The sequence below is a fragment of the Hylobates moloch genome, unplaced genomic scaffold (genome assembly GCF_009828535.3).
Source record: "Hylobates moloch isolate HMO894 unplaced genomic scaffold, HMol_V3 SCAFFOLD_3, whole genome shotgun sequence".
Classification (NCBI taxonomy): domain Eukaryota; kingdom Metazoa; phylum Chordata; class Mammalia; order Primates; family Hylobatidae; genus Hylobates; species Hylobates moloch.
Genome location: NW_026652278.1, coordinates 94,245,412 through 94,269,089, shown reverse-complemented (window position 1 = coordinate 94,269,089; position 23,678 = coordinate 94,245,412). Strand labels below are relative to the sequence as shown.

General features: G+C 35.7%; 1 protein-coding gene across 10 annotated transcripts in view; it reads left to right on the top strand.

Annotated features, from left to right (window-relative positions):
- The window catches only part of ZEB1 (zinc finger E-box binding homeobox 1), a 210,379-nt gene that overhangs the window by 130,039 nt on the left and 56,662 nt on the right, over positions 1-23,678 (top strand). For all 10 annotated transcript variants that reach the window (XM_032144061.2, XM_032144043.2, XM_032144034.2 and 7 more), the window contains one exon: positions 9,636-9,836. In XM_032144061.2, the coding sequence (XP_031999952.1) occupies positions 9,636-9,836 (201 nt within the window). The remainder of the gene's footprint in view (positions 1-9,635; positions 9,837-23,678) is intronic.

Sequence of the window (23,678 nt, the reverse complement as noted above, 5' to 3'; positions counted from 1 at the left end):
TTTTTTGACTAAGTACTTTCCGCATTTGTATTTTTGATTTTGTCTTCACACTTTTCTTAGATTTTGTCATACTACCTATCTTCCATAAGTAACAGTTTCTATGAATTAAAAAGCATCCTTTCATAAATGCGGACTTTACTTATGAAGGAAATATTAGTTATAGGTAATTTAGTGTGAATTATTTTAATCCAAATACTTAACACAAAAAGGAATCATCTTTTTGGGGACTGAATTTAATTTAATCTCCTGAGGACTTTGCTTTTTCACTGTTTCATCTATCTGTGAGTTGTACGAACACTGGCTGAAATTAGCTTATTGAGTGGATAGGAGTTTAGATAAGGCAAGAAAAGGGGAAGGTAATTTGGGAGGATGGCTCTTGTTGGGGGCAGATAGATACAGGATCTGTGGAGGAAGAGAGAAAGGCCAGAACAAGAACTGAGAGAATAACAAAGAAATCCTACAAATCCTTAGTAACTTTCATGTAATGAGAGACAGGAGAAAATAAGAACTAGGATTCTGTCAGCAATGGCAACCCTTTCCCTGCCTTTGCCTATCAGTTTTCATTCAATTAATAGCGTGTATCTGAAGATATTAAAGACCACCAACCCTTTTGCAGGGGTAAAATTTAGAATAATTGACTTTTATTGGAGTTATGTTTTAAAAGATATTTTGAAAATATAAAAAGAGTTTATGAAGATTTTACCTAGAGAAGGATTTAAAAATTTCACCCAAAATTTACTGAATCATTAGAATTACTAAAATCTAACATGTTCATGGTATTTGGGGTACTCTAAAACCATTACAATACCTGTTTTTCGAGTACTTAAAATTAGATAATATACACATTGTACATTATTATATAAATTTACATTTGTATATTACATTATATCCTTCATTATACAGTAAAATATATAGAGACAGTAAGCTAACATTATCAGTTCGGTCAAAAGCCAGATTAACTAAAATTTACAGTACATGCTTAGTATTTATAGACAACTTAAGCTGCTCTTTCCTGGAGTAATATTATATGCAGAAGTTTTTTCTGATCCTATGAATTATCACATGACCTCTCCTTTCCATTTTGTGTGCCTGTTTGCCTGGTCTGGTTATGACTGCAGTTTTGTTTTTATTTTCCTGAATTATTGCTAACACTTAAGTATATTGACTTGTTTCTTCACTGAGAAAAGAAAAAAGTGTGGTCCCATATTCAATTCAGCAAATAATTCTATACCTACTATGTAGAAGGCAGTATGCCAGTGACTGTATTCAGGATAAAATGTGTGTGTGTGTGTGTGTGTGTGTGTGTGTGTGTGTGTGTGTGTGTGTGTGTGTGTGTGTGTGTGTGTGTGTGTGTGTGTGTGTGTGTGTGTGATGTTATTGTAGTCCCAATCGATGTTAAAGAATAATGGATGGAAACACTTGGTCAGTGTCTCCACCGTATCTTTCCATCGCTCAGCATTCATGCCTAAATCTGTGGTGTTCTCAGCATTGTGCTAACGTGTAAAATATTCTAATACTTAATATGAGTACAGTCTGTTGGCTCTGTAGAACACAACTCAAAGTGTATGTATTTTTCTAGGTCTTTCTTAAATTATGACAATATGCTAATCTGAGATATGTGGAACCAGCTTGCTAAAAGTAGTCTGTTAGTTTTTAAGGATTAGTCTTCTTTTCTAAGAAAGATTTTCTCTTTCTTTTCTAACATGTGAATGAGTGCGTGCTTAGGGGCTTGGTGGCAATGAATTGGATATAGTTAAGCACATATTAAAGGCATAACATAATAAGAGTGTCCACTGGAAAGAAAAGCCTTTGCACAACCAAAAATAGGTAAAAATGTGGCCTTCGCCTGTGGCTTTAATCAATACATGCCACAGTTATCATCGGATAAGAAGTGAAGACCTCAAAGTTAATCTTTTCCATCCTCCTTCCCCACTTCCCTAAGTTTCTTCCTCTACATGGGCCTATCCTGCTATTCCAAGTCAGAGTAAATGATGATAGTGAGATTCTTTATGAAGCATTTAGGTGATCTTGCTTTCATACCAATGAATAAAAAATTGAGAATGTATTGGTTTGTTTTGGAACCATACTCATACAAGTTATCTAATGCTTTTTTATGATTGTACATTACTTAAGAAACAGATATTTACATGAGACTTTAATTACTATAGTTGATACAGTGCTGCATGCGATCATGTGCTAAAAATAATATGTGAAAGTTCTTGTAAAGATTTCTTGACCTTGCAAATAAACTAGAAAATCTAGAAGAAGTGGATAAATTCCTGGACACATACACACTCCCAAGTCTAAACTCAGAAGAAGTCGAATCCCTGAATAGACCAATAACAAGTTCTGAAATTGAAGCAGTAATTAATAGCCTCCCAATAAAAAAAAATGTCCAGGACCAGATGGATTCACAGTCGAATTCTACCAGAGGTACAAAGAGGAGCTAGTATCATTCCTTCTGAAACTATTCCAAACAATAGAAAAAGAGGGAATCCTCCCTAACTCATTTTATGAGGCCAGCATCATCCTGATACCAAAACCTGGCAGAGACACAGCAAAAAAAGAAAATTTCAGGCCAATATCCCTGATGAACATCGATGTGAAAATCCTCAATAAAATACTGGCAAACCAAATCCAGCAGGACATCAAAAAGTTTATCCACCACGATCAAATCAGCTTCATACCTGGGATGCAAGGCTAGTTCAACATACGCAAATCAATAAACGTAATCCATTGTATAAACAGAACCAATCACAAAAACCACATTATTATCTCAATAGATGCAGAAAAAGCCTTTGATAAAATTCAACACCGCTTCATGCTAAAAACTCTCCACAAGCTCTAGGTATTGATGGAACATATCTCAAAATAATAAAAGCTATTTATGACAAACCCACAGCCAGTATCTTACTGAATGGGCAAAAACTGCAAGCATTCCCTTTGAAAACTAGCACAAGACAAGGATGCCCTCTCTCACCACTCCTATTCAACATAGTATTGGAAGTTCTGGCCAGGGCAATCAGGCAGGAGAAAGAAATAAAGGGTATTCAAATAGGAAGAGAGGAAGTCAAATTGTCTCTGTTTGCAGATAACATGATTGTATATTTAGAAAACCCCATTGTCTCAGCCCAAAATCTCCTTAAGCTATTAAACAACTTCAGCAAAGTCTCAGGATACAAAATCAATGTGCAAAAATCACAAGCATTCCTATACGCCAATAACAGACAGAGAGCCAAATCATGAGTGAACTCCCATTCACAATTACTATTAAGAGAATAAAGTACCTAGGAATACAACTTACAAGGGATATGAAGGACCTCTTCAAGGAGAACTACAAACCACTTCTCAAGGAAATAAGAGAGGACACAACAAATGGAAAAACATTCCATGCTCATGGATAAGAAGAATCAATATCGTGAAAATGGCCGTACTGCCCAAAGTAATTTATAGATTCTATGCTATCCCCATCAAGCTACCACTGACTTTCTTCACAGAATTGGAAAAAACTACTTTAAACATCATATGGAACCAAAAAAGAGCCCGCATAGCCAAGACAATCCTGGGCAAGAAGAACAAAGCTGGAGGCATCACACTACCTGACTTCAAATACTACCCGGCTACGGTAACCAAAACAGCATGGTACTGGTATCAAAATAGATATATAGACCAATGGAACAGAACAGAGTCCTCAGAAGTGACACCACACATCTACAACCATCTGATCTTTGACAAACCTCACACAAACAAGAAATGGGGAAAAGATTCCCTGTTTAATAAATGTTGCTGGGAAAGCTGGCTAGCCGTATGCAGAAAACTGAAACTGGACCCCTTCCTTACACTTTATACAAAAATCAACTCAAGATGGATCAAAGACTGAAACGTAAGACCTAAAACCATGAAAACCCTAGAAGAAAACGTGGGCAATACCATTCAGGTCATAGGCGTGGGCAAAGACTTCACATCTAAAACACCAAAAGCAATGGCAACAAAAGCCAAAATTGACAAATGGGATCTAATTAAACTAAAGAGCTTCTGCACAGCAGAAGAAACTATCATCAGAGTGAATAGGCAACCTACAGAATGGGAGAAAATTTTTGCAATCTATCCATCTGACAAAGGGCGAATATCCAGAATCTACAAAGAACTTAAACAAATTTACAAGAAAAAAACAACCCCATCAAAAAGTGGGCAAAGGATATGAACAGACACTTCTCAAAAGAAGACATTTATGCAGCCAACAGGCATATGAAAAAATGCTCATCATCACTGGTCATTAGAGAAATGCAAATCAAAACCACAATGAGATACCATCTCACGCCAGTTAGAATGGTGGTCATTAAAAAGTCAGGAAACAACAGGTGCTGGAGAGGATGTGGAGAAATAGGAACACTTTTACACTGTTGGTGGGAGTGTAAATTAGTTCAACCATTGTGGAAGACAGTGTGGCAATTCCTCAAGGATCTAGAACTAGAAATACCATTTGACCCAGCCATCCCATTACTGGGTATATACCCAAAGGATTATAAATCATGCTGTTATAAAGACACATGCACATGTACGTTTATTGCAGCACTATTTACAATAGCAAAGACTTGGAACCAACCCAGATGTCCATCAGTAATAGACTGGATAAAGAAAATGTGGCACATATACACCATGAAATACTATGCAGCCCTAAAAAAGGATGAGTTCCTCTCCTTTGCAGGGACATGGATGAAGCTGGAAACCATCATTCTCAGCAAACTATCACAAGAACAGAAAACCAAACACCGCTTGTTCTCACTCATAGGTGGGAGTTGAACAATAAGAACACATGGACATAGGAAGGACAGCATCACACACCAGGGCCTTTTGGCAGGGTGGGGGTCTAGGGGAGAACAGCATTAGAAGAAATACCTAATGTAGGTGATGGGTTGATGGAGCAGCACATCACCATGGCATGTGTATACCTATGTAACCTGCACGTTCTGCGATGTACCCCAGAACTTAAAGTATAATAATAAAAAGATTTATTGACTGTAAGGATGATATTATGCTGCAATATACTGTTCACATATTATGAGATTCTAATGGTTAAAATTGTTTAGTCATTTGAAAATATCTGCAGTGGTAAATTGTTAAGTATGGAATTTCAGTACCCCAAAATAAGTATACACACAAAAGTTTAAGAATGTTTTTCATCAGTGCAACGATTTTCAGTCAGGAGCCTTTGCACATAATGAAGTATGTAGGCTGTGGAATCTAGACAACCTGGCTTTCACTCTTCTACTTAGTAGCTACATAACCTCAGACAGGCTACTTAGGTATGCTATTTTTTTTTGTCTGTCAGAGGGATATATAATAATACCTACTTCTTAGGAGCTGCTGTAAAGATTTACCAAGCTAATAGTAGTAGCAGAAAACACTTCTCTAGTCCTTACTGTGTACCAGACACTGATCTAAGCACAGTACATTTAAAAATCATTATATCTTCACAACCACTGTATGCAGTGGGTACTGTTGTGTCTGGCATTAAATATTAGCAAATAATACCAACATCTACCACCATCAAGAAGTCAACATGTCTTTAACTACATTCTGATGACAATAAGAATGCATTGAAAGTGTTACTACCATCTTCTATTGAAGTTTAAATTCCTATTATCTATCTTAAGTCATGTTTAAAGATTTTTAAAACTGTTTACTGTATTTTTTACCCTTGCTTTCTTGATATTTTAATTAAAATCAGAATCAAGATGTGATGATCACCTATGATTGTTATCTTCAGATAAACTATACTATATTTTCAGCCACAGGTTAAACAGTTCAGGGGTATAGAGATCATTGGACAGAACATTTAGATAACTGAAGCCCTCATTGACTACTAGAATTTATCAAGGGCCTGCATTACTCTGTATGCTTTTGGTGGTAGGCCGTTTTTTAAATAAGCTCCGTAGATCCACAAACAAAATGATAGATTCAGAAATACAAGTAAGCTTGACTATTAATTTAAGTTTCAGTCATTAATATCAGCAGTTTTCACTGTTTTTTTTTTCTCTCAGCTAAGTGACAGAAGCAAAAGACAGTAAAAATCTTGGAAAATAGTTATTGGTCTTTTTTTCCATCTCAGCAGATAAAATACATTGATTTTTTAGATTTTTCCCATTTTATGACACATATCAAACGTGCTCTGGGAAAATTCACAAGATAGTTATAAAATATATACAATCTCTGTGTTTTGGGTTTATGACAATCTTCTATCTTACAATGGCAGCTTATACAGGGGACAGGAAGGAGTTTTGCTAGAGTCCCAGAAAGTAATAGGCAGTCTTTAAGAGTGCTTTGAGCTATGGTTGACTCGGGCAGAATAGAACACCCAGTATCTCTGGTTAAAAAGAACTCAGTAAAAAAATATGAACCATGCAAGCAAGCATTTGAACCAGAATGCATATATGTCTTAAAGCCTAATTTGGGGGAAGTTTTCAAGCCCAAAATACTCTAGATATAAATGTGTTAAATGTGCAATCCAAGGTCAACCAGAGAACCTACGGCTAACAAAATTGATAATATAATGCCAAGCTGCAATATTGCATCATTAAAAGGTAAGAATGGCACCAGCATAAAACCATGGCCAACCCAAGATACCAGAGATGTCCGGAAGCCTCCCTTCGCGAAACAGCAGGAATGTCAGCTATCTAGGCATGCAGTTTCACTGGTCAAGCATATTTGAGAGCCTTGCAGTGAGCCAGACCTTACATGATAGCCAGATCTTAGTGGAGTATAGAATTGATTAATCCTCAGCAAATACTTACCATGTTCTAATTTTAGCTTGTCATGTATAAATGCCAACTTAAAATGACTTTAACAAGTAGGTTGCTAATAAGTACTGAAAGTAAAAATGAAAGTTAGTAGCATTGTGCATCATTTGCCAGTAAGCATCTCCACTCCAAGTGTGTGCGTGTGTGTGTGTGCGTGTGTGTGTGTGTGTGTGTGTATTTGCCTCTTGCTATGAGTTAAGGGCCCATCAGGAAACTCTTATAGTCAGGAAACTTAAGCTTATAGTCAGCTGTGAAACAGCCTTTTAAAATCATTCCCCTTACCCACACACGGACTTCACTCTGCTTATAGTGTGGCTGCTCATAGTGTGGCTGTTTTTCCATCTTGACACATATTTTCTCATTACTATATTAAAGTGACTTTTTTCTTTATTATATTGATATACTGAATAGACCTTCTCAGATAATATTTATGGAAACATAAAACCATTCTGAAAGGCAGTTTAACAGTATCTACTTCATAAGTCTTCCCTTTTACTCAAGAGTTCACCCCTACTCATCTGATAAGTATATTTAAGGAATGGCCAAAATTATACATATTTACAAGAAAAATTATGGCATTGTTGGCTAGTGCTTAACACAGGCAAAAAAATTATCAGTGGATCATAGGTTGAAGTATATCTGTACAATAGAATGCTGTGTAGCTATCCAGAGGGAGATAAGAAAGCTTTATGTATACAGATGCCGCTCAACTTATGAATTATGATGGTGTTATGTCCCAATAAATTCATCATAAGTTGAAAATACTGTGAAATTGAAAATGCATTTAATATACTTAACCTATCAAACATCATAGCTGAGTTTAGCCTGCCTTAAATATGCCTGGAACACTTATAGCTTATAGTTGGGCAAATCATAACATGAAGCCTATGTTTTAATATGATGTTGAATATCTCTTGTCATTTATTGAATACTGTACCGAGGGTGAAAAACAGAATGGTGCTGCACCATCATAAAGTCAAAACATTGTAAATCAAGCCATAGTTAGTCAGGGACTGTCTGTACTGACATAGAAAGGCTTCCAAAACATGTTATAAAGTGGCAAAATAAAAGTGGCAAAGCAGTATGATGTGATCATGTGTATTTTGAATTATATATATACACATTTGTATATAGGTGATGGTGGATTTATATTAAATATAAGATGAGGTTTGTGTTACAACTAAGAAAAGGTATATAAAATGAGTTACATCATGCCTACTTAGTGCATTGAAATAATTAATAAAATTTGCCATTATTTTCACCTTTATGGAGTGGATTGAGGAAGGAAAAATAGGGCTGTCTTTACTTTACATGTTTTTCATTGACTGATTTTACATGCATTACTTTTATAATAAAATAAGAGAAAACCATTTACTCTTGGGAAAAGATCTGGAAAAGCATATTCACACTAAAATATTACTGACATGACGAAACTTGACATTTTTCTTCTGACACAAGATATTGAAGAACTCCTAATATGTGAGCACAGTGGTGACCTCTGGTACTCTTTTGGACAAGGAGTCTTCCTAAAGTCTATAAAAGCAGCTTTGGAGTTTTGGTTATTTGTTTTCACCTTTAAATATCTACCTATATTTTTAATTGTATTTCTTCCTTCGTGTTCTCAGGAGAGTGTGTGTGTGTGTGTGTGTGTGTGTGTGTGTGTGTGTGTGTGGAGAGGGATATGTATACATATTATTTAAGCATTTAGGTGATTATTTTTCAAGAATTGTTGGAAAATTTAAGGAAGTAATGGAAAGAATAACTGATAGTAATTACTGCCTAGTTATCTAAATAAAGTGAAGCTTCTTTTTCTGCCTTCTTCCGAATCTTTTCTTAGCAAATAAGAATCACCCTGAAAGTAGTTGAAAAGAGATATTCTAGTGACCATACCCAATGAAGTACTAAATATTCATCCTGTTAGAGTGATTATTACAAGGACTCTAAAGGAAAACATTGATTATACTAGATTATTTACTTTATAGAATTTTAGTCTCAGCTTATACTCCTGGTTCTATGAACTATAGAACTCACTCAAAATAATAAAATGCTGATGTTATATTTTATTGAAATTCATTAAAATTATAGAAAAAGGTGCTCATTTGAAAACTTCCAAATGTCGGTTATTCAGAATGACAAACTTAATTACATAGAAATTGACTAAATTGGTTGATTCTTTCTAAAGTCAGTGTGGGATTAATAATGTAATGCATGGGTCTATTGACAACTTAAAAATACTTGTGGTAAACTTGATGATGTAATGCTATTTTGTTAGGCAAGATGACCTCTTTTCTTAAGTTGCAATCCTTTAAGGATTCAAAGCCCTAATTGTACATAAGCAATATCGTATGCTGTAGGCTCATTATCATTGGAGAGGAAGTTTAATATAGAGTTTAAGAGCACAAAATATGGAATCAGACCGTTAGTGTTAAAATCCTGGCTCTGCCACTTCCTAGCTGTGATCTTAGACGAGTTACTCTCTCTCTGCCTTGATTTTCTTACGTGTAAAACAAGGATATAAGTAGTAAGTGGTAGAACTCTTATTTCATAAGGCTGTTATAAGATTGCTGTAAGAATTTAATGGGTTAGTATTTATAAAGCAGGTCTGTATATAGTGTTCAATAAGGGTAGCTACTATTTGTCATTTTGGTCATGTAATATCTAGTGTTACATATGTGTGTTGTCAGATAAATTAGTTGTTTACATATTATTTAAAAGAAAACATTATCGAATTACAATCTGTTTTAAGCATCTTTTTTACTTTTATTTTTCTGAGATGTAAAAACTGATTTTTTTTACTAGTTGGTTTTGATTATTTGTTTCTTGTTTGTATTACAGTTACAAATTATAATACTGTGGTAGAAACAAACTCAGATTCAGATGATGAAGACAAACTCCATATTGTGGAAGAAGAAAGTGTTACAGATGCAGCTGATTGTGAAGGTGTACCAGAGGATGACCTGCCAACAGACCAGACAGTGTTACCAGGGAGGAGCAGTGAAAGAGAAGGGAATGCTAAGAACTGCTGGGAGGATGACAGTAAGTCTGACTTTTTTTTTGTAATATTCTCATGATTCGCTTTTTAAAATATATATTAACTGAAAAGATAAATTGGATGAAAAGTTTGAAATCAATAGTAAATTTGGTTATCAATCATTTACAATGCATATAAGGTATTGACATTTAGTAGAACTTATTAACCAGGATCAAGTTTTCCAAATATTGTTGATATAATTGAACCTACCTTTAATTTTTTATTGTAACCCCAAATGAATACTCTACTTAGAAACCAATAAATATTATATAGATACAGTGAAATTATAATTCAATGTGCAAAAATCCCAAACACATATAAATCATGAAGGTATTTTTAGTGCTTGTAAACCTCTCTATACATACATCAGAATCCTTTAAGTAAGGTGGTTTTTTTCACTTTAAATTTTTACATTTACTCAAAGTATGGCTAAGTGGAAGGAGCGGTGAAAGTAAGGAGACCCTCTACTTGCTGCACTTTCAGTGAGTAAACACTGAAAGTTTAATCTTCTTCCTCATCTGTCAAATGGAGAAATTGGACTTAGTCTTTTATTCTAGCTCTAAAATTTCTTCTTTCTACTTTTCCTAATAAACTAATTAAATTATTTAGCCTGTCTTGCCAGGTTAAGCACCAATGCTATAAAAATAGGATATGGAAGTGGCTTAGTATTAATTAGAGAGGCTGGGGATCAGAAACAAGGGCATCAGAAAAGGTAAACAAGTGCATGCAATAAATCAAATCCAAGACCGGTCAAAGGAGAAGCTTCCCAGCAAGAGTTCAAGTTCAAAGAGGTCGTCTAGACAAGATATCAAAACTAAAATCTGGAAAAGTGGGTCAGGCATGCAGGTCAGAATATTATCTGGATAATGAAATATGGAAGTGTAGATAAAAGCTCAGATAATAGGCACAGATTGGCAGAAGTTAAGATTTCTACAATATGACAAATCTAATGGTTAACAAGGGACTTTTGAAATAATGTAATCAGCCCTTTCATTTTTATAGTGTTCATTTGTCCATTCAGCAACCTCTGTAGAAATTGGTTGCAACTGTGGATAAGACTCTCTGCATGAATGATGTTTATATGGCTTAATGGAGAAGAGAGATAAATAAGTCACAAATACATTATAGTTTTATTTAGGTATACATTATGTGGCAGCATCAAGGAGGAGCATCCGAATTAGAGAAGGAAGGAGAAGTCCTAGAAGAGTTCTGAGTGAAACAGAGTTGGTCTTTAGTTTTTAAGGACCGATGGAGGTTAATTAGACAAAGTAGAGTGAATATAAGGTGTTTCAGGTAAAAGAGGCAACATACATGAAGCCACAGAGGCTTGAGCAAAGTGTTCACAGAAAATGAGATTAGAGAAGTAAATAAGGGAAAAAATATGAAGTGATTTGTGTACTATGTCAAGGAATTTGAACCTTATCATGGAAACTATGAGAGGAACATCATTAATGTAATATATAAATAAGTCTGGTGTAATATGGAAAAAGAATTTTAGAGGGAGGGAGGCTGAGGTAGTGTCTTCAATGAGGAGGCTATAATAGGCAGTGTTAAGGGTTTTTGGGTTAAAGTAGTTGCCCATGGGATGGGAATAGAAGGGAGATAATTGAAAGACAGAAAGGAAATAGAATATATAAGAATTGGAAAGGGCTGTTTTTAGATATAGTCCCAGGTTTCTAGAAATTGAGACTCAGAGAGGTTGACTTGCTCACTTATGACAGCTGGTTAATGGTAGAGCTATGAACCTGTTAATGTTAATACTAAGCTCAAACATTTTTGGAGCAAGGGTTTCTTATGTATTTCTTATCTGTGGCCTGAATTATGTAGTTGATCCAGAGTCTTAATAGGTAATCAAGAAGGAAATGATCTGTCTGGGGAAAAAAGGGGGCAATAAGAATAATAAGGTAGATGAAGGGAGAAAGAAAGGTGAAAAAATCAGTGAACAGGTTCTGCTTCTGAGAATATGTTGGGTTCGATTATTTGAACTAACCCTTTTTACTGAAAACAACTAATGGTGCTAGATTAAAAACAAAAACAAAAAACTTCTTAGCACTTCTAAAGAGCTAAGTAAGACATCACCTTGTCAAAATCTAAGTGAAAAAAGGAACCCATAGAAGTAATCAGAGCAGATCATAGAAGACACTTTGGTCCTGAATACATTTGCCTAGCCAGGGAAATGTAAGGTGATTTTCAGGCTTCTGAGAGGAAACAAAGCCCAAGACCACCAAAGATAGTTTAGTAGCAGTATGGATTATGTCTCGACTGTGAGGATGAAGTAAAAGCAAACCATTCACCATCTCTACCATCCTTGAGAGTGAGCAAGCAAAGTTTCCCTGGTTAGGTATTCAGGGCATGGAGGATTGTCTTTGAGAAGTAGTAACCACAAGCTGTCTCACACTGATTTGAAGTCCAAATTTACATTGCTGTGTAGCCTGAAAAATCTCAAGCCATATTTGAGTTTAAAGTGAACTGCTACAAATATCTATTGGCACCACGCAGAAGTAAACACAAGTCTTTTGGAGAAATATACCTTCATCCTAGTACTATAGAAGTCTCCCAAATAATTTAGCAAGAAGGTAGAAACATGAGTGAGAATTACCAGAAACAAAAGGAAGCAGAAACTGACCCATAAAGGCTAATTACTAGAGTTATGTGATACAGATTTATAAAATGACTAGTGTCTTGTTTAAAGAAAAATCAGATGATTATCTGCTATGATATGATAAAATATAACCAGTGTGTTTTAAGAATAATCTAATAGAACTAAAAATAAAAAATTGAATAGTAGGAATTTGAAATTCAGAGGATACATTTAACAGCAAATTAAACAGGGTTAAAGAAAAATTAATAATTTGGAAGATAGAGAAAAATTACACTAAATGGAACTCAGAGAGACACATAGAAAAAATATGAAAAACAGGTGCCTGTAGTCCCAGCTACTCGGGAGGCTGAGGCAGGAGAATGGCCTGAACCCGGGAGGCGGAGCTTGCGGTGAGCCGAGATGGCACCAGTGGACTCCAGCCTGAGCAACAGAGCAAGACTCCATCTCCAAAAAAAAAAGAAAAAAGAAAAGATATGAAAAACAGTTTAAGATACATGAAGATCCAATACATCTTATGCCAGGAGAAAAGATACTAGGGCAGCAGCCATAGTTGAAGAAATAATGGCTGAGGTTTTTATTTATAATCAGTGAAAAACACCATACTACAGATTCAAAAAGCCCAAATGGACATTCAGATCTGTAAAGATCAAAGAAGTCCAATAGATTGAACATAAAAAGGTCTTCACCAAGGCACATTACAATCAAATTATGAAAAGTCAACGACAATTTTGAAAGCAGCAAAAGAAAAGTTGCAAACCCCATAAGACTGTAGGCAGATTTCTGTGCAGAAACCTGTCAAGCAAGGAGAAAGTGGGATGATATATTCAAAGTGCCAAAAGAAAAACACTGCTGACCAAGCATACTATACCCAGCAAAGTTATACTTCAGAAATGAAGAAATACTTTCCCAAAAACAAAAGCTGAGGGATTTTGTCACTGTTAAACCTGCTTCGTAAGAAAAGCCGAAGGCAGTTTTTCAAGTTGAAACAAAAGAACACTAATTAGCAACATGAAAACATGAAAGAATAAAACTCACTAGTAAAGAAGTTCAAAACTATAAATACTATTCTATATAGTGAGAAAGAATGAATAAGACCTACTATTTGATAGCACAATAGGGTGACTGCAGTCAATAATAATTTAATTTTACATTTTCAAATAACTTAAAAGAGTGTAATTGGATTGTATGTAACTCAAAGGATAAATACCTGAGGGGATAGTTAAAAAAGAAATAAATTCAGGATGCTGTGATACTATAATGATGTTGTGTAAATGTCTTTTAACTCTAATATAAAAATAAAAAACAAGGTATTAAAATATAGCTACAATAATTTTTAATAGATATACAATATACAAGTGTGTAAATTGTGGTATAAATTAACACAGAATGTGGGAGGGGAGACGTAAAAGTGTAGTTTTTATATGTGATGGAAATTAAGTTCTTATCAGTTTAAAATAGATTGTTATGACTATAAAATGGTTTTTGTAAGCCTTTTGGATAATTTAAAAAACTGTGTTAGATACACAAAAGATAAACCATACCATTGCAAAAAATATATATATATATATATATAAAATATCAATGGAAGCAGCAGAAGAAACGAAGGCACTTAAAACTTTTCAGAAAACAATAAAATGTCAGTAGTTTTTATGTATCAATAATTACTTTAAATGCAAATAGATTAAACTCAATAATCAAAATACTTGTTACTATGCATATTTTTAATACAGAGATAGGGCCTTGCTCTGTCACCAGGGTAGAGTACACTGATGCAATCACAGCCCACTGTAACTTCAACCTCCTGGGCTCAAGCAGTCTTCTTACTTTAGCCTCCTGAGTAGCTAGGACTACAGGCATATGCCACCACATGTGGCTAATTTAAAAAAAAAAAAGAAAAGAAACTTTTATGGAAAGATGGGGTCTTGCTATGTTGCTCAGGCTTTAAATGCATTTTTTAAAACTGACCCAACTACAAGCTGCCTACATGAGCCTTACTTTACCTTTAAAGATACAGATAAGATGAAAGAGGAAGGTTCGGAAAATATGTTCCATGTAAGTGGAACCAAAGGAGAGCAGTGGTGGCCATATTTATGCCAGGCAAAATAAATTTTAAGTAAAAAATTGTCACAAGAGGCAATGAAGGTCATTGTATAATGATAAAGAGGTCAATTTATCAAGATGATACAATTCTAAATATATTTGCCACCAATTTTGGAGCACATAAATATGTAAAGAAAATATTAATATAACTGAAGGGAGAAATAGCAGTACAGTAATCATAGGGTTCTTCAGTGCTTTCAGTAATGGACAAATCATCTAGACAGAAAATCAATAAAGAAACAGTGGATTTGAACAACACTAGACAAAATGGACCTGATATACATATACAGAACATTCCATTCAACAGTAGCAGAATACACACATTCTTCTCACTCAAACATGTAACATTCTCCAGGACAGATCATTTGTTAGGCCACAAAATAAGTTATAACAAATTTAAGATTAAAATTATATCAGGTATCTTTTCTGTCAACAGTGGCATGAAACCATAAATCCGTAACAGGAGGAAAATTGGAAAATTCACAAATATGTGGAAATTAAGCAACACACTCCTGAACAACCAAAGGTCAAAGAAGAAATCAAAGGGGAAGTAAAAAATATCGTGAAACAAACAAAAATGGAAACATAACATACCAAAACATGGAATGCAGCAAAAGCAGTTCTAAAAGAGAATTTTATAGCAATAAATGCCTACATTAAGAATAAGGAATGATCTTAAATAAACAACTTAATATTGCACCTCATGTAACTAGAAAAATAAGAACAAAGTAAAACCAAAGTTAGAAAAAGGAATGAAATAATAAAGATTAGAGCACAAATAAATGAGATAAAGAGTAGAAAAACAATACAAAAGATCAACAAAACTGAGTTAGTTTTTTGAGAAGATAAAATCAACAAATATTTAGCTAGAATTAAAAAAAAAAGAGGGAATATCCAAATAGAATAATAAATGAAAAATGAGGAGAGGGATTAAAGATGGCCAACTAGGTGGATCTGGGATGCACCTCTTCCACAGAGAGGAACCAAAATACTGAATAAACCTTCACACTTTGAACAGATCTTTTGAGAGAAAACACTGAAATTTAATATATTGGCCATGACAGCCAACATGATTGAAGAAGTAGGAAGCAATGCTGCTGGTTCAGTATTGCCAGGCACCTTGGGACCAGAATGGACCCAAGGAAGGTGTGAGTGAAGAAACCCGGGAACACTTTCCCACTGTCGACCTCTGAAATTCTAGAGGAGTTCCCACAAACCCTGAATACATTTGGACTGGTAGGAGAAGCTGCCTGGAGACCATACAGAGGCACTACTTGAAGCCACAAGGAGCCCAAAAGGCTTCAGTGTGCTAGGCAGCTGCAGCAAAACATGACTCTGGGCACCCACACCCCAGTGTCCTGCATCTGAGCGGCTACATCTGCTGTCTGCCACACCAGGATAGAGTGGGGCCCATGCATGCTCACATGCCCAATTCAGGATCCACCACCATTCCTGCAGGACTGAGGTGAATCTAAACCACACACAACCATGCCTGCCAGTCCCTCCTAAGATTGCCTGCCTGGCTATTGCTGTGGAGTGGGACCCACAGCATAGCCTCCACTGCCCCACCTGAGTGGTTTATTGGCTACCTGGGAACACTTCATTCCTATCACCGCCAGTGGTTGATCCTAAGGAGCCAGAGGACAAATCCACTGGCCTGGTCTCAGTTTGCCAGGACTCAAGCATACCACCCAGGAATATGGGGATGAGATCTGTGGCCTGATCTCAAGCAGGGGAGGAACCCCCACTGTCAGAACACAGAGAAGAGTGTGGTGCAGGTTTTTCAGGTGATACAGAAGCTGGGCACCCCCTCCCTTCATGAGAATAGACTAGGAAGGGTGTTCCCTCATAGCCTTGGTTTCTGCTGCTGGGAGTCTTGCATTCTGGAATGCCTGGGATGGCAAGGCAGTCTGGGAACAGGTGGTTTGGGATTTGCATAACTAATTGGGCCGGCTGCCAGGGTGGACACTGGAGGGAGACCCACCAGTCAGGGGTGTAGAAGCTGGGTGGGCCTCATGGCCATCTGCTGGAATGAAAACGCAGGGCTAGCCCTCTTACCCTGAACCAGCTCTTGTGGCACAGAAGAGGTGCCTCCACCCCTCCCTAGAGTGTTGTGCCAGCTGCTTGAGAACTGCCCCTACAGCCCTACCAAGGTCACATCTGCCTCAGAGAGCCTGATCACAGGCTCATGAGACCCAGTCCCACCCAGCTTTGCCCCCTCTAGCCAGCCTTGGGAGCAGAGCATGGGATGGGACCACTGAGAGCTCCACACCCCCCACACATCACCAGGGACACTCTTGTATTTCTTATCAACAAATGCCAAACAAAAATCCCACTGTCATCACTGCAGCTGCCTCTCACCTGCCAGCATCACCTACTGGCCAGGAGGTCAAACTGCATGGCCTGTTGCAGCAACTGTTGATATCATTGCACAGCACTCAGACGGCTCTTACCTGCAGGCATCACCGGCTGGCCTGTAGGGTGAACTGCACAACCCAGTATAATTCCTGCTGACAAGTACACAGCGCTAAGGAATGAGATAAGCTTCCCCCAAAAGACCTCCAACTTTGCATCTCTATAGGAGACAGTGAGCCTTACCACATATACAGCATACCACTACTACAAACTACAAACAATTAACATTTGAGAAAACGACTACACTAAGGCTATCTGTAACCAAGGAATTTATACAGAGGCTTGGCCCCCTAAAAGCACATAGAAGCAAAGCCAAAGGACACAACCCAACATATGCAAGAGTCACACCTTCAAGGGGCAAAGAAAAATAATCCCACCCAAATTAAGATAAATCCAAAAATAAAAAGTGCCAACTTCTACACATGAGAAGGAACTAGCACAAGAGCTCCAACACCAGAAAGAAATAGAATGTTGTGACACCCCTAAAGGACCACATTAGCTCTCTAGCAATGAATCCTAATGAAAATGAAAACTTTGAAGTGACAGATGAAGAATTTAAGATATGGACTGTAAAGAAGCCTAGTGAGATCCAAGAGAAAGTTGAAAACCAAAGCAACTAGAGAAACAATCTAAGAGATGAAAGACAACATAGATATATTTTTTAAAAAACAAATGGAATCTCTGAAAATGATAAATTTGCTGAAGGAACGTCAAAACACTGTTGAAAGCCTTAACAATAGACTAAACCAACCAGAAGAAAGATTTCAGAGCTTGAAGACTAGTCTTTCAAATTAACTGAATCAGACAAAGAAAAAATAATTTTTTTAAATGAACAAAGCCTTCAAGAAATATGGGATTATTTAAAGCTACCAAACCTACGACTTACAGGCATTCTTGATGGAGAAGAGGAAAAAGTAAAAAGCTTGGAAAGGTATTTGAGGAAATAATTTAGGAAAATCTCCCAATCTTCTAGAGATGTAGACATCAACATATAAGAAATTCAGAGAGCACCTGAGAAATACTGTACAACATTAACATGACCAAGGCATATAGTAATAGGCTATTCAAGGTCAATATGAAAGAAAAATCTTAAAGGCAGCTAGAGACAAGTGTCAAATCACCTATGAAGGAAGCTCATCAGCCTAATGGTAGACATCTCAGCAGAAACCTTGTAAAACAGAAGAGATTAGAGGCCTATTTTTAGCCACCTTGAAAAAATGTCAGCCAAGAATTTTATATCCTGCCAAACTAAGCTTCATAATTGAAGGAGAAATAGTCTTTCCCAGATAAGCACACATAAAGAGAATTCATCACCATTACACCATCTTACAAGAAATACTCAAAGGAGTTCAGAACATGGCAATGAAAGGATAATACTCACCATCATAAAAGCACAGGTAAGTAGAAACCTCAAAGATCCAATAAAGCAGTTACACAACTGAGACTCCAAGACACCTAGCTAACAAAACTATGATGAGAAAAAAACACACATATTAATACTAACCTTCAACATAAATGGCCTAAATATTCCATTTAAAAGATAAACACTAGCAAATTGGATAAAAGAAGCAGGACTCAACCATCTGCTGCCTACCAGAGACCCACCTAATGGCAAAAGACAACTACAGACTCAAAGTAAAGGGACTAGCAGAAGAAGAGAAATAACAAAGAGCAGAACTAAATGAGATTGAGACCAGAAAAAGTGATGAAAAGGATCAACATAATGAAGAGTTTGTTCTTTGAATGGATAAACAAAATTGGTAGACCACTAGCTAGTTTAATAAAGAAAAATGGGAGAAAATTCAAATAAGCACAATCAGAAATGATAAAGGTGACAGTATTGCTGATACAACAAAAATACAAAAGCTCATCAGGGGTTGCTATGAGCATCTCTGTGTGCACAAACTAGATAACCTAGAAGAAATATGTAAATTCCTGGAACACACAACTTCCTGAGATTGAATCAGGAAGAAACAGAAATCCTGAACAGACAAATTATGAGTAAGGAAATTGAATCAATAGTAAAAAAACCTTCCAACAACAAAAAAGCCCAGGACCAGAGAGATTTACAGGACAGTTTTGCCATATCTACAAAGGAGAGCAGGTACCAGTCTTACAGAAACTATTACAAAATACCAAGGCAGGAAGGATACCTCCCTAACTCTTTCTGTGATACTTGTTATCTCCCTGATGAATATAAATGTAAAAATCCTCAACAAAATACTAGCAAACCAGATATATCAGCACATCAAAAACAAAATGTATCACAATCAAGTGTGTTTTATTCCAGGGATGCAAAGATGGTTCAACATTTGCAAGTCAGTAAATGTGATTCACCATATATGCAGAATTAAAGAGAAAAATGATATGATCATGTCAATCAATAGATGCAGAAGAGGCTGTTGGTAAAATTCAATATCCCTTTATGTTAAAAACCCTCAAAAACTAGGCATTGAAGGAACATACCTAAAAATAATAAGAATCATATATGACAAAGTCACAGCCAACATCATATTGAATGGGGAAATGTTGAAAGCATTCACCCTAAGAACTGGAACAAGACAAGGATGCTTACTCACACCACTTCTATTCAACATAGTACTGGAAGTCCTAGACAGAGCAGTTGGGCAAGAGAAAGAAACAAAAGGCATCCAAATTGGAAAAGAGGAAATCAAATTATCTCTGGTTGCTGATGACATGCCCCCCATACCTAGAAAATCCTAAAGACTCCTAGACTTGATAAACAACTTCAGTAAAGTTTTAGGATATAGAATGAATGTACATAAACCAGTAGCATTTCTGTATACTGTTACTGAATCTGAGAACCAAATCATGAACTCCATCCCATTTACAGTAGTCACACACAAAAATAAAATAACTAGAAATACGTTGAACCAAAGAGGTGAAAGATCTCTACAGGAAGATTACACAAATGGAAAAATATCTCATGCTCATGGATTGGAAGACTCAATATTGTTAAAAATGACCATAATGCCCAAAGGAATCTGCAGATTCAAAGCAATCCCTAATTACCAATGTCATTCTTCACAGAATTAGAAAAAACAATCCTGAAGTTCATATAGACCAAAAAAAGAGCCTGAATAGCCAAAGCAATCTTAAGCAAAAAGAACAAAGCCAGAGACATCACATTACCTAACTTCAGATTATACTACAAGGCTGAACAGCATGATACTGATATCATGATACCATGACAAAGATGGACATGTAGATCAGAGGAATAGAACAAAGAACTCATAAAGTGACATACCTACAACCAACTGACTTTCAACAGATTCAACAAAAATAAACAATGGGGAAAGGACATCCTATTCAGTAAGTGGTGCTGGGAAATTGGCTAACCACATGCAGAAGAATGAAACTGGACCTCTGTGTCTCATCATATGCAAAAATTAACTCAAGATGGATTAAAGACCCATAAATGTAAGATGTGAAACTTAAAATCCTGAAAGAAAACCTAGGAAAAACTATTCTGGACATTGGCATAGGCAAAGAATTTATGACTAAGACCCCAAAAGAAAATAAAACAAGAACAAAAGTACACAAGTGGGACTTAATTAAACCAAAAAGCCTGTTCACAGCAAAAGAAATAACAGAGTAAGCAGACAACCTACAGAATGAGAGAAAACATTTGCAAGTCATACCTCCAACAAAGAACAAATATCCAGAATCTACAATGAACCCAAATAACTCAGCAAGAGAAAAACAACCCCATTAAATATTGGTCAAAGGACATGGACAGACATTTCTTAAAAGAAGACATAAAGTTACCAACAAACATTTTAAAAATGCTTAGTATCACTAATCATCAGAGAAGTGCAAATTGAAGCCACAATGAGATATTATCTTATACTAGTCAGAACAGCTTTGATTAAAAGTCAGAAAACAACAGATGTTGGCATGGATCCCACTGTTGGTGGGAATGCAAATTAGTACAACCCCTATGGAAAACAGTTTGGAGATTCCTGAAAGAACTAAAAATGGAACTACCATTCAATTCAGCAATGCCACTACTGGGCATCTACCCAAAGGAAAAGAAATCATTGTATGAGAAAGACACCTTTTTGTATGTTTATCGCAGAACTCCTCACAATAGTAGAGTCATGGAATCAACCTAAGTGTATATCAGTGGATAATTGGATAAAGAAAATATGGTTCATATATACCATGAAATACTATGCAGTCATAAAAACAAATGAAATTATATCCTTTGTAGAAACATGGATGGAGCTGGAGGCCACTATACTAAGTGAAATAACTCAGTAACAGAAAAGCAAATACTGCACATTCTCACTTGTAAGTGGGAGCTAAACAGTGGGTACATATAGATATAAAGATGTAAATATCAGACGTTGGAGACTCCAAAAAGGGGGAAGGTAAAAGGGGAATTCGGATTTTTACAATTACCTATTTGGTACAGCTGTTCTGTGTTTGGATTATGGGTACATTAGAAGCCCAAAGCTCACTATTATGTAATGTATCCATGTGATAAACCTGCACGTGTGCCCCCCAAATATAAAATTTAAAAAAAAGATATTTAAAAGGAAAAGAGTACACTACAACTGATACTAAACAAAGACAGAGAATGATAGGAGACTATTATGAACAGTTATACACTAACAAATTGGATAATCCTGAAGAAATGGATAAATGAATAGAAACGTACAACCTACCAAGATATACCATGAAGAAACAGAAAATATTAACAGACCAAGGAAGGAGATTGAAGCTGTAATCAAAAATCTCCCAACAAAGAAAAGTCAAGATGAGATGGCTTCATTGGTTAATTGTACTAATCATTTAAGGAAGAATTAATGACAAGTGATCAACTTGTAGAATCAGTTCTTCTCAAATTCTTCTAGAAATTTGAAGATAAAGGAATACTGCCAAACTCATTCTGTAAGACCAGCATTGTTATGATATCAAATTCAAATAAGAACACAAGAAAATTATAGGCCAGTGTCTCTGGTGAAGGTAAATGCAAAAATCCTCAAAAAGATAATAGCAAATTGAATTCAGTAGGAAATTTAAAATATCATACACCATGATCAACTGGGACTTACTCCTGGGATGCAAGAATGGTTTAACCTATGCAGATAAAAAATGTGACATAACACATTAATATTCTGATATTCACAGATCTGTAACATAATGTCAAAGATCTAAATTATATTGGGAAATATAATATGCTATTGAAATTGTAAGTATGTAGTAAGTACCTTTAAAAAGCTATTATCTGTGAATGAAACTCCAAATTAGGATTAAGTTCTTAAAAGAAGAATTATATGGAAAAAGGAGTATTTTATTGTAAATATTAAACTAGGACATATTTGTTATTAAAAATAAAATTTATACACTAAGTGCTATTGACTTAAAATACTATCAACTTTATTCTCTGTAGAGAAGAAAGTGTAAGTTGGCAATGTTCCAACATGTCTGTATTAATCTTACAAGATCTTGTGGTTCAGCCAAAAATTCTCATGCTTGTGTCAGTTAAACTTTTTAAGTATAACTTTTGAAACACCTGTCTTAAAGGCTTCCTTATGCTTTCAGTTTTTAAAACATGTATAAAACTAATCTGATAATGTGAAATATTGTTTAACATGTTAGCTATTTCTTAATATTTTGCAATTGATGAGTTTTAAAACTGTCCCATTAACAGTGATTTAAAAACATTTTTCTCACATGTAGTTTTTAAAGCTCTCTAGAAATTTACATGTTTACAAAACTGCCAAGACAATTAAACTTCTTTATGTTAAAAATGTTTAAAACTCTGATCATATAGCACATAGTAATAATGCTTTCTTGGGCATAAATTATAATAAAATACTATAAGCAATACATGTAAAGAATGTATCAGTCACTATCTAAGCCTTGAAGCAAATTGTATTCATCCTTCAAGATTGAGTTGAACCTACTCTTTGGAATCATTTTCAACCAGAGGTGGTGTATGATTTAGAAAAGGTTGAGCACATGGCTTCTAGTCTTTGCTGTACCGTCTCTTGAGTTCCACTTGTACATATGTAAAATGAAAGCAATGGGCCAGATGACCCCTGAGTGTTGTTTTATTTTTTAGCTCTACTTATAAGGGAACACTTCCATTTGCACTAAATGTACTGTATGAATATTTAAGTATTTCTGGGTATCTGAGTATTCAGAGGTGGCACTAATGAAGGAGTGTAGGCTTTCCCTACAATGTTGAACCTTGGTGTACATTCTGTCCTCTTTAAAAAACCAGTCAAACAAATTTGCTATCTAGACTACAGTGTGTATAGGTCTTTTGGTCATTAGACTTATAATAGGTAGTCATTTAAAATATTTTCCAAAGTTACTTAGGTAATTTCTTGTTTTCCATACCTCATTCATAATAGTTTTATTACTGTTGGTATTGTATTTTTCATTCTCCCTATCTGCTGGATGATTTAAATTATTTATTTTTGAGGGGAATAGGAAACATTGCCATAGTTATTTAAATAAGCTCTACAAAAAGGTGTGCTCAGGGAAGTGTCACTCCTCCCCCTATGCCTACTACCCTGTTTCCATTCTCCTTGCAGTTATTAAATTTGTCATAGAGATTTGGGTTGTTCTGAAACTATTTAAGTGTATACTGGATATAACAAGTAAGTAAATATGTTTAAGATAATAAGACCCAGGTTTCTCACTGTAAGATAAAAGGCTAGTGTGTTCAGGGCTATGGTGTTCAGTTGGAATT